The sequence below is a fragment of the Atractosteus spatula genome, chromosome 23 (genome assembly GCF_055471065.1).
Source record: "Atractosteus spatula isolate fAtrSpa1 chromosome 23, fAtrSpa1.hap1, whole genome shotgun sequence".
NCBI lineage: Eukaryota > Metazoa > Chordata > Actinopteri > Semionotiformes > Lepisosteidae > Atractosteus > Atractosteus spatula.
This window is the reverse complement of record NC_142728.1, coordinates 1,821,319-1,834,846: the sequence shown is the minus strand read 5'-3', so window position 1 is coordinate 1,834,846 and position 13,528 is coordinate 1,821,319. Positions and strand designations below refer to the sequence as shown.

Sequence of the window (13,528 nt, the reverse complement as noted above, 5' to 3'; positions counted from 1 at the left end):
AATAAAATATTATCAGCATGTTCTCTTTTTGAGGAGGCAACTTTAGTGAGTTAAAACAAGGATGCGCAGTATGTATTTTGTTTTGCTAAGACACGCAATGTGCACAGGTTGCTTGGTACACTTTGTGTTCTTCTGTTGTGTTGGTTTAGATCTTTTAAAGAACCTTTAAACTTTCAAGTATCTTTTTTTCCAACTTGCCCATTACTATGTCACTTGTACTTAAGTTTGAAGACTGGGGAAGTCAAAAGAGAAGCATAATCGTCTTGGAAGCAGTACTGAAGTAGGACGTTGGGCACTAAGGAGTGTGAGAGACAATCATCATCGACAGGCCTCAAACGTTTTGTTCCATTTTTAACTCCTTTAACTCTCACAGAAATGATCTTCCAGCTCTAGATGACTCTAGATGCTAGATATCTAGGACCCCAAAACAATTACATGTATGAATGAAGTTTGGTGAACGTACATTTCATGCTTTGTTTGTCATTTTACTAAGCATGTTTTTATTTACTGTTAATGAATAAAAATACTTTATAGTTTTAAACCCACATCGCAAAAATGAATTCTGTAGGCCTGTTCTCCCAAAAGCTCTATAAAAAAAAAAAAATTAAAAAAGTTCACACTTTGCTGAACGTATTCATTAAGTGGGTGAGTGAAAACTAACACACAGGCTCTTAAACATTCTTCACACAGTGATCCTTAGTTTATAATCACAACTCTGTCACAGATGCATATAAAAATACCGCAATGTATATAGACTATTCTAGTTAAAAATCACTTATGTGTTGTGCGTACCTTATTAATTATCGATGCAGAAGACGTTCCATGCACTATTTTAAGCTGACATTATATATTGTATATTTTAAGGCAATCTGGTTTATTTCTTTGGATGTACTTTTGATTGGTAAAGTTTGATGACTCTGGGTCTGAAATGCAAATGCACAACTTATATAGCGTATATGGCAGGGTACGGCTCAAAGCTATTTTGCAAATTCACAATTTACAAAGTCAATGAATTTGTGTCTGGAGGCAGTTCCAGTGCAGCATCTCAATCCCTTCTCATTTGCTCATAGCATCTTCAGTGCAGTAAATCCTTAGTCAAACCGACTTTGCATTTAATGGACAAAACCTGCTAAAGGAGAATGTTGTCTGTGAAGTCAGAAATACCGGACTTTCCCCACAATAACGAACAAACAATAAAACAAGGTAAAAAAAAATACTGCATAGGTTTAAAATTCAGGAATATCAGTGGTGTCCTGTTGGGGTAGATGTTGTGTTTGTTTCATATGCTTTAGTGAATTGTCTGCAGTATATGTATGACACCTGAAATAATAAAAGTATATTTATGGTAAAAATAACATTAATGTATATTTATGATAAAATATGCAGAGGAACAATTTTCATTGACAATATTGATTGTAATTGTTAAAAAATATTCAAAGGATGCAGCAACCATTTATATATAGTATTATGTTTCTTTCACACATAATAGTGGGTTTTGAAAATGCACATTATATATAAGATTTTTTCGCAAATTTGTCATTTGTGATTTGACGGACATTCAACAGTAACACCCCTTCCATCTATTAGTCTGTTAAACTAAGGTTCCATAGTGTTTCCAGGTAAACGTGGGAGACATTTCTGGCCAGTGTTTACAAGGTTAAGATCAGATCAAGGTACTAATTCAAAGTATTGTTCAGTTATCTGCATCAAATACGTATTTTAAATTGTAAATAGTTGAGGGTGTAGCAGAGGGTCAGCAAAAAAGAAAGTAGATCCCTAATATTGTTTTCAACACCAGTAACGTATTGACTGAGAGATATGCAGACTTTTTGTATATATAGTAACATGTACTGGTAATATAGAAGATTTCTCATTCGCCATTTAGTTTTTAATATCTCTTTGTATATTGACACATCATTGTAGCAGAATATTAAAACACTACAAAAAAGCTTTATAGGTTTTCCAGATTTCTATGTCTTTGTGTGCTTCTCAATTGAGAATTTTTTACTATAGATGTATTTTCTCAGTTTTTCTCAGCTCTTCAGCTCTTTTATGGCAGTTTTAGACTGTCTACCTTTCCTGTGTGCTTCACTTTTAACTTGGGACACTTTTCTAAGAAGGGACATTTGAGCGCGTTCTCTTTTCAGTTATTTCACAGTTTTGTAATCAAGAATCACACCTTTACTGGAAAAATATCCCTGTAAACATTCATCCCTGATGCAAAATTTAGGATAAGTAACGACATCTTTCGGGCTTCTATCCAGTTATTAAAAACCTATTCATTGATTTACGACCTTTGTACTTAATACTTGTAATAGTTTTTGCTGAAGGTCATGATGTACATTTAATGATTAAGAAATCTCCAAGGGATTTTAACAAGTTGCAGGCGCATGTTCTTGTGCAATTAGAATTGCATTTAGAATCTTATTTCAAAGAACTCTGTAAAAAAAAAAGTAAAGTTTTTTATAATCGCCTTATTTTCTGATGTGAAAAATAGGGAACTTGGTAAATCTCTCCTTTCCTTTTGTACTCGGTAGTCACAGTAGGAACTAGAGAGGGTATAGGGTTATCGCAATTCAAACAATTTGCAATTGAGTTGTTTCTCCACTTCAGAATGTACACCTGCTGTGCCAATTTAGCTTCCACGAAACGGCCTAACAACCAGATATATAATTATATGGTAGGTTGACCTGAAACTATTAGTTTTATAAGGGCAAATTGTATCTTATATATATTCAAATTATGCAGAAGACATTCCCAGACAAGGGAAACAGCCATCAAAATGAGGAGAGCATGGCTTTGTTCTGGAAAGACATAACTAAGCAACGTGCTGGCTGTGCTGGAATACAATTTCGAAGCTTTGTATTCTTCGCACTAGCTTTAGCAAACTGTTACATAGGCATTTATGTGTAAAGCTTACTCAAGCAGCTGTCAAATGATACTGAAAGTTCTTATTGGTGCCTGAGAAATGAAATCCCAGCTAAAGCAAGAACTCTTCTATAAGCCTTTACACGGCCCCTTAGAAATGCTTGGGTTCTTGTAACGCTGCCGTTAGAGCTGAAACTGCTCTTTTTTTTTTCCTTAGAAGTGATAGACCGAAGCTTGTTCAAGTCGATATTTGCTAAAAAAAAAAAACAGTTTTCAGACTCATAATAAGAAAAAAACAAACTTTATTTTCCTCACTTATTTTCTGAATTAACAGATTACTTGCAGATCATGACCGGTATTGACACACATATGTACTTCACATTCTGTCGTCTCTGGAGACTTCCACAGCTAAAACAACTGTAGCTCTTTACTGCTCCCTTGTGGAGAAAAAGAAACAGCATAATATCATTACCTGCATGTTCCTGTGGAGCAGCTGAAAGCCATTGAAGTTATGAAAAATTTCCTGATTTGTAATTGATCGTATTTTTTCAGTTGATATAAAGCACTGCGCTAAAATTGTTTGTCAGCACAACAATTTTAGTGTACATGATTTTAAATCATTTAAACATTTTATTTTGTTTCTTAACTGCTCAGGAACATCACATCTTAGATAGATACTTTATTGATCCCGTGAGGGAAATTGCAGTGCAACAGCAGCTTAGCACAGTGTAACGAAATAATACAACAATACAATACCGTCAGTACAGTCAGTGAGAAGTGCACTAAAAAAAGTTGCTCGCAGTACAGAATATACAAAAAACAGAACAGTACACAAAAAGTTGTATCGCTTTTTTATAAATAAAAAAATAGTACCTAGCATATATTGCAAAAAAAACAGTTATAAGTAGGAAAAACCACATGTAAGCAGAGAGTTTAATGTTTAGTTCAAAAACAGGTCAATGTCAGTGTTGCCCCTGCCCAGACACGCAGTGGATGCATTGTACAGTCTTATGGCAGACGGCAAGAATGACCTCCTGTAGCGCTCCCTGTCGCACCGTGGTTGGATCAGCCTATTGCTGAACGTGCTCTTCAATCTCACAAACATGTCATAGAGGGGATGGGAGACGTTGTCCATGATGATCGTCTCAGCCACTACCTCCAGGGGCTCCACCTTGTACCCTTAGTGGACAGCGCAGTTCTTTTACAGTACTTCTGGCACGAATGTGTAAGTTCTTATAGTGTGACATTTTCAAAATACGAAGAGGAATTCCAGTCACAACTGTTCCTCCTCTAGTTTATTTTCAATATAGATGCCAAGTACCTTTTATTATTTACATTTACAGTATGTAGTACTTTACTAAGCCTGAGCGCTCAGATATTTTTTGGCTTATAAACAGTTTTCAAAGTTGCGCAGAACACTGACACTGTATCTCAGAATCACCAAGTGGAGACCATCCATAAAAAGGTTTAATTAAATGGATTATTAGCGGTTTAATTAAAAAATGTAAGAGCTCATTTGAATGAAAAGCCGGGAGATGCAGCATGTCCCTGTTGTTAAAACTGGGGAACACTGCTGTAAGAATTCCTGTTGTTTTTTGTTTGGTTTAACATGATTTTCTGTGCTCATCACCTCTTCTCCTGTGCGTAGGTAGGCTGCCTATATCGCTGTCAATTACTCGAGATGACAATTCATCCAAAGTGTTTTTTTCCAATAGCTCTAGTGCTTTGATGTTGTTTTTTTAATGCTGGGGTTAGCATCCCAATAAAAATCTAAAAAACCTTTACAAAAACTAATGCTGTAAATCATTTTAAATATAAAGTGTTGTAGGCATTTATTTTGAGAACCATGCACCATAGTATAGATATATTGTCAGTCATTCATTTCAGGAGGTTCTGCTTCAGCTGCCTTAAATCAGATAATTGTTTATTCTGTAGAAACCAAGGAAGGAGGCAGATTTTTATTTTTCGCTGTCACCACCTTAAAAAAAAAACAATTTTCCACACATTCGAGATACCTATGACAGTCTGCACTGATTATAATGTTTTTAATAAATCTCTTACAAATAGAATATACTGGGTTATCTTCATTTTAGGCTTCAAAGGTAACTGCTACAAAAAAAAACACCAACGCATATTAAACCAACATTTCACCATAGCACCAGTCTTTATAAGCTTCACAGTCACCATTTGCTCTGTCCATCGTTTATAATGAAGAAAATACAATGGAAGACAAAACGAAGTTAAAAACAGTCATGTTGAGGGAATTCCTTTACTTTCTTACCATGCAATCATCAGCACTTTTTGTGAAATAAATTGTGGTTTGAGCTATTGCAATCGACATACAATAACATATCAAGCTGGAAATATTTGATGTATTCAAATATATCATATATAATGTGAACCTATTAGCTTACTTTTTCCTCATACGTAATTGTGAATTATTCAGTTAGTAAAAATACCTGAATACTGCATTTAGTTTGTTAAAAAGGCACCGTCCTTTGGATGAGACGTAAAACCTAGGCCCTGACTGTCTGTGGTCATTAAAAATCCCAGGATTTTTTCTTGAAAAGAATAGTGGTGTAACCCCGGCATCCTGGCCAAATTTCCCATTGGGAAATTGGGAAGTTTCCTTTTACCAGTCATGGCCTCCTAATAACCCCCATCTCTGAGCTGGCTTCATCACTCTGCTGTCCTCCCCACTGAGAGCTGGTGTGTGGGGAGCGGACCAGCGCATCGTCCAGGTGGGGCTGCACACTGGTGGGGGTGGAGGGGATCCCCATGACCTGTGAAGCACTTTGAGTGTCCAGAAAAGTGCATCCATGAAAAGGAGACCAATGCCCCATTTCCATTATCCACGGTCCAGTACGCATCAGCTGCACTGGCTGATGTGGGAAGTCAGTCCTTCCCACTGGCTCAAGTGCTCAGCTGGATGTGTCCCAAACAAGCCTGCTACAGTACAGCCTCTCTGATGTTTTGCCCAGTGGATCCCAGCTCTTTGGGGCATTTTCACATTTCAAACCGCAGCAATGGCAGGGAACAAGCAAACTGAGAGCTGAAGTGGAGTTCAGAAAAAGTTTACCATAGGACAGAGAGGAAACAGAAAAAGTCATTTTTCTGATGCCATTTAAAACAAAAGCAGTTTTTAAAATGTTAATAATTGAACTATTACACTATTAGAAATTAAATTATTGTTGGGCCAAGAATAAAGATAGATCTGTGCAGTAGAAATGACTAGAAATGACGGTATTTATGCAGTTTTATTTTAATTTGTACTGTGTGTTACAACTTGCTGGTTACAGCAAAAAGCCAGAGCAAGCAAAGCACAACCAGTCCTCACAAAATAATTTTTCTCCTTGCTCAAATATGTTATAGAGTTGGCAAAAGCTCGATAAATCTATATATACATATTAATATTATTTTGCTAGCTCCAGGTTACTGTCATTTCTTTTCGGCAAGTACCCTCGTCTGCCAACTGCTCCCATGGTGAGGTGTACCTGAGAACATGCAGTAAAAACACAGGCTGTCATCTCGAACGTCACTGCAAGCTCTGCTGTGTCTAGAAGTGGCTCCTGAAAGCTCATCTAAATTGTGCCCTTTTTATCAAAGCAGCGTTATATTGCATCTTTACAGATGTATGTCTATTAAACGTGATTTCAGGAAGCACTTCCTTCACTATTTTTACTTGAAATTTTGATTTGAGACTCAGAACGTTGTAAAAACACTGCCACTTTCACAGCATGAGAAAGGTTACAAGTAAAAGGATGCCTTCCTGGCATGTGGCCTGTTTGGTAGTTACGTTTATTGCTCCAAGTCATTTCTTGAAAGAAATGCAACAATTTAAACAAATGTCTCTTCCTTGTCTTTAGCTTCTTCTTATTAAAGCATTTTAGTGTGGGGATGCAGTAAGGAAAGGATGATGTTATTAAAACCAAACCTGGGTATATCAATATTTGTTTCTGTATTTTTCAAGCTGCTTGTGTATTGGTGAGGTTTTAAAAGATGTTCTTCCTTAACTGCTGGTCTTCCTGGCTCTGATCAACTTTAATTTGTTTGATTTGGCGCATAAAAAGAAAACTTTGTGAGAGGACCCACTGTCTCACTTTATCTGTGCACAGATGACAATCTTCAAATACTTTGCAAAGGAGTTAGAATATATTCTCCACCCTGTCGCGAGTATGAACTGTATCCTAGTCGCTAACACCAGAACACTAACGCTGCATACTTAATGTCAAGTGTAACTCTTCAGGAAAAAAAATAAAAATAAAAAGCAGGCATACTAGTTGTGTTCTTACACATAATAATAATAATAATAATAATAATAATAATAATAATAATATTTAATAATTGCTTACACTTACATAGCCCTTTTCTGGACACTCCACTCAAAGCGCTTTACAGGTAATGGGGATCCCCTCCACCACCACCAATGTGCAGCATCCACCTGACATACTAACATGTCGGTTTTTAATGCAAGCTTATGCATTAAAAGTGTCTTGGGGATTGATAATGCACTGCAATTTTCAAGTCCCACCATACCATCAATTTTCCGTTGTATTCAAGTCAAACTTTTACTGGGTCACTCAAGGATGATAACGTTTGTGGTTGTCTCTTCTTGTCAGTCCAGTGCACCACTGTCCTTGTGCTTTTGACCATTATCAAATGAGTGTGAAATTGTGTGAAATTTCAGGTCTAGTATTAGATTTTTAGGGGACTCAAGTTTTCCTCTGGGATTCACCTGTACTTTGCTAGGTCGTCATACAGTTCTAGACACTGTTCTTTAGTTAGTCCCTGCTAATGAGAAGCTTTCCCATAACCAAATGAAGCCGCCACAGTGCTAAACATTGGGATGGTGCTGACTGTGGGGTGTTCTGCGTTCATTCTTTCAGATGTACTTTCACCAAAAAGGTTTGATTTGTGTCTTATCTCATCATAAAACTGTCTGCCATAACTCCATGGTATATTTTATAGATTTAAGAGAAATGGTTTTCAGTAACAGCTATCTTTTCACTTGACCATCCAGGCCAGGTTTGTGGGGGACTGAGATATTGTACAAGTACGAACAGTGAATCACATTTCAGAGCTCCATATTAGTTTCATGCATGCCCCTTCTCTTTGGAAGGGTGGCCTGAGCTAGGTAGTGTCTGGGCAACATGATGCAAATATGAATGCTGTATATTTTTACTTTCCCGTTCTTAAAGGGATAAGTGACCTTTTCTTGATCTCTCTCTTTACCACTTCTTTCCTGTTGTCAAAGCACCTTGGTCTTCATGGTTTGATGTTGTTTTCATCGCGTTTTTATGGCTTGAAATTCAATATCTGAGGAAACCTAGAGAGACAAATCCATTTATATTTTGAAGTTCTGTAAATCCACTTTGATTGCACACATGTAAGGACCATAACACTAATTTTGTGAGCTAATACAGATTGCCATAGCAAAAGGGGCGGCATACTTATGCAATTGAGAACCTTCATATTTTCTTTCAATATCTAATTTATTCACATACTTTCAGCATGTATTACCTTAATCCGTCTGAGGTATAATGTGCTGCAAGGGACATTAATAATTTTGCAGCACACTCTACGTAAGTCTGTATAAGGACAAATTTGCGTTTAGAATAAGTGATGAGAGGTTTATATTTCTTTTGTTTTTATTTTGTACTGGCAATATCTGATCTATGTGGTGGGTGTTAATGCTGAGAGTAACAGGAGCACAGGTCAGGCAAATGGAATCTAAATTAAATTCTGTGAGACTCATGCGCAGTTCTGACTCCCTTTATCTGTGAGAAAGCAGTTCATCCCCTGACTTTTAACTTGGGTTAAAATTCTAAATACCGCATTTCTCCTTTAGCAATGAAATATGCATCTGTCATCACAAAGTCATTGCTGCAGGGGGGCATTTTTTTCAAATTCTGTGAAGTAGAATAATATAAATTCAAATGTAAACCTCACATCAGCAAAGAAAAACAGAATAATACAAATATCATGAAATAGGGCATTCTCTCCTAACAGCAGAAGAAAAATACCTTTGCGTCTGGGATTTGCCATTATTTCCTCAACAAGAAAGCGTTTGCTGAAAATGAATACTTCCGTTAATATTTTTCAGTTTGTATCTTGGGCTTTTTTTTTTTGTTTCTGCCCCCCTCCCCTTTTTGTCCAATATTTACAGCCCCCTCTCAGAGACGCTCCCCTTCTCAGTTTCTTCCCAGAATCCTTCACAAGATCATTTTCGTCTCTAAGTGTCAATTAAAAGTGAAATATCTGCATTTGTCAACATTTCATTTCTGGCCACTGTGATGTGTTACTGATTTGTCCGTGATTCCTGACACTTAAGCAAGCGCTCAAGACACAGATCTTCCTCATTAAAACATAAGCTGGCACTATCATACTATACACAGAGCCATGAAGCGCATCCTGGTTTTGCAGTGCTGTGTTTCTGACATGATAGTTAACAAGGAACAGCTACGGCTGTCAGGGCTGTCACATGTTATCGCGAGCCAAGAGCATGTTAAACTAAACATTAGAAAGAGTGGCAAGTCATCTGCATTGTAGCTCATCCCCGGGATTATCTTTGTAGGAGTCAGTGCGTTCATGTGAAAATAACGGGGATTGGGGCAGAGACGGACAGAATCTCGTGTTGGTTTCTTTATTATACTTCTCTTACCTTTGACATTGCCTGGGAGATGAGATGAGTTCCACGACCGGAGTAAAAGCTTTGAGTGATTCTGACTTTAAAATACAGTCAATTAATTTTTTATCAAACTCTCCTCTCTCTGCGTTCCCCCCCTCAGTTTCAGAATGATTTTATTTAGTTTGTACTAAACTTGAATCTAGTTTCAGATCATACAAATGGGCTGTTTTATATTTGATCTGAATGTTAGGGGATATTCACTTTGGACAGAGAAGAATTTACTTTTTAAAAGCAAATTCATCTGTACCATCTCTGCTAAACACTTTTTAGTTGAAGAGTTGAATTAAACTGTGTTTTTTTTTTTGTAAAATAAAGATAAATAAGCAGTAAGATGTAGTCAGAAAAGTGTTACATTTTTCTCTTCTCTTTCCTCCTGTGGTATTTTCTGTTGTGAACTTTGTTGTCTTCTGTGTGCTGTTTTCATGTGACTTATCACTGACACTCCTCTGTGTGAGTGGAGATGTTCCTGGGTGATAGCCTTCAAAAATGACTAGAAATCAAATTAATTAGGAAAACAAAGGAAAGTATTGTCCATTTCTAAAGGATGGAAACTGACACAGAGACAAAGGAATATGGTATTAATCCTTCAAAGCAGATTGATGGCTGAATTTCAGTAGGAGACTTAAACAGATAAGACAGGCTTTGGTGTTAAAGACTGGTTTCCAAAATAATCTTTCCTAAAGACTCTTAAAACAAAATAGTTATCTCATTCATGATTTAAAAGGATCATAATATTAAAGATAAAACATGTTGTCTTTGAATTGTTCTTTACACAAATCATGTTTATATAGTATTCATGCTTATTTTTTTAAGTAATTATTTTGTAGGATAAACTGTTCTTTATTCCAAAAATAATCTTTCAGTTTCTTTTATTACTCCAGTGTCTGTCTGTGTGTATTCTCAGTGCAGCTGTTTCTTTTAAATTGCTTTTATGCTAAATGAAATGCTGCTACCTTCCTTATTTTGCTGTGTTATAAATGCGTTTATTTTATTTTATTTTGGACAATGTATTGTAGATTTTTATGTTTCAGGTTTAATGGTGCCATTGTAATGGTTTTCATGTGAATGTGTTATTTTTAAAATACTACATTCAAAGAATTATTTTAATCACCCATTACAATGTACTAATGCTGTAGTATGTGTACCGGTAACGACTGTAAGAAATTAAAGTGTGACTTTGTATAAATTAATTATATTTCTGTGTATGGCGTATACATATGTACGGGGGATCACACCCTTGTTAGTTTTAAGAGAGATTACAGTGAGCTTTGCCATAGAAGATTCATAACATGTCAAATGATCAAAATAATCAGCATATTTACAGGCATACTGTGAGCATCAACTATACATGTGGCTACACTTGGCAGTACAGCTGTATGCATACTGACAATGCAGGGCTTAGAGGACAGTGGACCTGCTTAAGGTGCAGTGTCCTGTACATACCCTGAGTCTACCCTATAACTAGGGTCTGATACTTCTATCATTCTTCTGTAATATAATACTTGCTATGTAAAATACATGACCTAAAAGGAAAATTCAGAAGATACAATTACTGTAGGTGTGTCTAGTATGTGCTTTTCATCCATGTTTCAGTCTGTACTGATTGTATTTGATTTAACTTTGGGCTTTAATATCTGTTGACGTTTTGCCAATCAGTTATGTTCTGCCACAAATCCTGTGTCCATTTCTGGTTAACACCTTTCGAAGGCGACTGTAGCTCTAGTGACATCTATAAACTTAGCACCAAATGGTATAGGGGCCAAATGTCTTTCTCTTGCTTGTTTTCTTCATGTGATTTACACACTAAAGCATGTTTTGAAATGCACTATATCATCGTTACATGTGGGAGAACTTCTACTTTTTGCAAAAATAGCTGAAACGGGCTACTGTGTTGTTGCAGACGGCAGATCACCCAAAGTGTGGATAAGTATTGTTCAAGAATTGGCCAGATTATATTTTGGAAGTTATGGCATTGTCTCTGTATGGATTGTTTTTACCTTCAATGGATATATTTATTTAAGTGGTTAAGTTTAAAATGGTGAAGGAACTACAGTTGTCCCTTAGATCACGAAACTAACTCTCACGTTGCTGAGACAGTAAGAGTGTGGATTCAAAAACTGCTTTCACTGGTCCCGGGTGTTTGCTTGAGTCATACTTTACCCCTCTCTGTCACTGTGGTTTGAACTTTCTCTTCCTTGTTTCCTTCAGCTCTGTAAGGCCGACGAGGCACTACACTGTCTTCCTTTCAGAGGACTCATCGGGAGATGAATTCCAGCACGAAGACGGCTCTGTTTCTGGCTTCTCTGAAAACTTTCTTTTCTCCGCTCCCTTTGAATGGTCTCCTCTTTTAAAGATTCTTTTTTTTAGTGATTAGTTTACCGTTGAGCCCTTCCCACCTGGCCATTCACAAAGTGTAGCGTACTGCTTTCCAATCCCCTTTGCACATCCTTTTTTGGTTGGGTGAGCCTCCAGAGCAGCTCGCACAGAGGGCCAGTTATTTCCCTGCAGTCTCAGCTGCCAGACTGCACGAGGCAAGTGCCCTCACAAGCCTTCTTGATGCTGTTGCTGGTTCTTCAGTTGCTGAACCTGCACAAGGTTTAAAAGGCAGAGCGCAACCCCTTATAACCCTCAGCTGCTGAGTTCCTTAGAACCTGATAAAATCTGATAAAAGCACAAAGTTTATTACCTTAACATGATAAGGAGATATATAAGATTAAGCATGAGATAACTAGGCACATTTAGTTAAAACACACTCCCAGGGACTGTGCCATTTAATTTTTAAGCAATAATAATGATAGCTTTCAACCTCCTGGGGCACAGGGCACATACTTATTACCCATCACAGTGTTTATCCCTTTATCATACATTTCTGATACCAGTTTCCTAATCCACATTACTTAATATAGGTCTCGTAATGCTTCTGATTTACCTAGCATGTCCCTTGCTGTTTCAGGCCCCAGCCTTATAAGACGCTGAAAGATTCAGATATCGCAGAGGGAGAAGAGGCCCAAGAATCTCGGAGAGTCCTGGGACACACTGCGCCGCCCAGCCCTGTGGCCTCAGACAAGATCACAGAGGTCAACCTCCTGGACGACATCTTCAACACTCTGGACATCGACTCGGACAGCCAGCCCCTGAGCCAAGCCAAGAGCCTGGAGGACCTCAGGACGCCCAAAGAGGAAGAGGGGCAGCAGGTGAAGTTCGGCTACCAGGTGAGGAAAAGAGCACGGGCACAATGAGTGCACGCGAGCCGGGGTGGTGCAGCACCTGTGCGCTGAGCTGTCCATGAGCGAGCGATGATTCCAGACCTGAGTTCGGTTAAAATTGAAAAAAATCAGGAATTCAGAATTGAAAGAGGAAGAGAGAATGCACTGGTCACGGAAGAACTAAAGACGTCTGTTCTGGACAAGCCAATCGTTTATTAAAGAAGAGTATTAGTGCAGATTCAGGTGGACCTCCTTTCATTGAGGACTGTAATATGAGGCCTCCATAGGTCCTGAATTACAGCACAGTACAGATATGTATTTCTTTGTCGCTTTTCATGCAGAAGTGTTGCCTACGTGGTCAGAATTCAACACAAGTGAACCTGTGTAATTATCATGCTTCCATTGGGCCTTTTGTTTAGTTTATCGACTGTTTGCCATTTAATTTTTAAAGAAGCCCAAGATGTAATCATTCAGAAGTGCCTATTCAGAAATAGATGTGTTTTAACAGCAGTACAGGTATAACCGATCTAAAAGAAGGATAGGTGGGTTATGTATTGATACAAAGTGAGATAAGCCAGTAAGCCAACGTTGTGTTCAAGTTTGTAGAGGAGCTGCTGTGAGCAGTACTGTTAGGTTTGTGGATTCCATCATTTTGTCTTCCTCGTTTGCAGGGTCAGTTTGCTCATTTAAGTCGTCTTTGTGTGTAACAGTGGATTTTCTACGTACCGTGCAAACACTTAAGTGGAACCACTGTATAGAATAAAAC

General features: G+C 37.7%; 1 protein-coding gene across 6 annotated transcripts in view; it reads left to right on the top strand.

Moving 5' to 3' along the window:
- The window catches only part of dennd1a (DENN domain containing 1A), a 267,700-nt gene that overhangs the window by 247,824 nt on the left and 6,348 nt on the right, over positions 1-13,528 (top strand). For 4 of the 6 annotated variants that reach the window (XM_088940718.1, XM_088940717.1, XM_088940722.1 and 1 more), the window contains 2 exons: positions 11,765-11,893; positions 12,510-12,768. In XM_088940718.1, the coding sequence (XP_088796844.1) occupies positions 11,765-11,893; positions 12,510-12,768 (388 nt within the window). The remainder of the gene's footprint in view (positions 1-11,764; positions 11,894-12,509; positions 12,769-13,528) is intronic. The other 2 variants (XM_088940720.1, XM_088940719.1) reach the window with 1 other exon arrangement.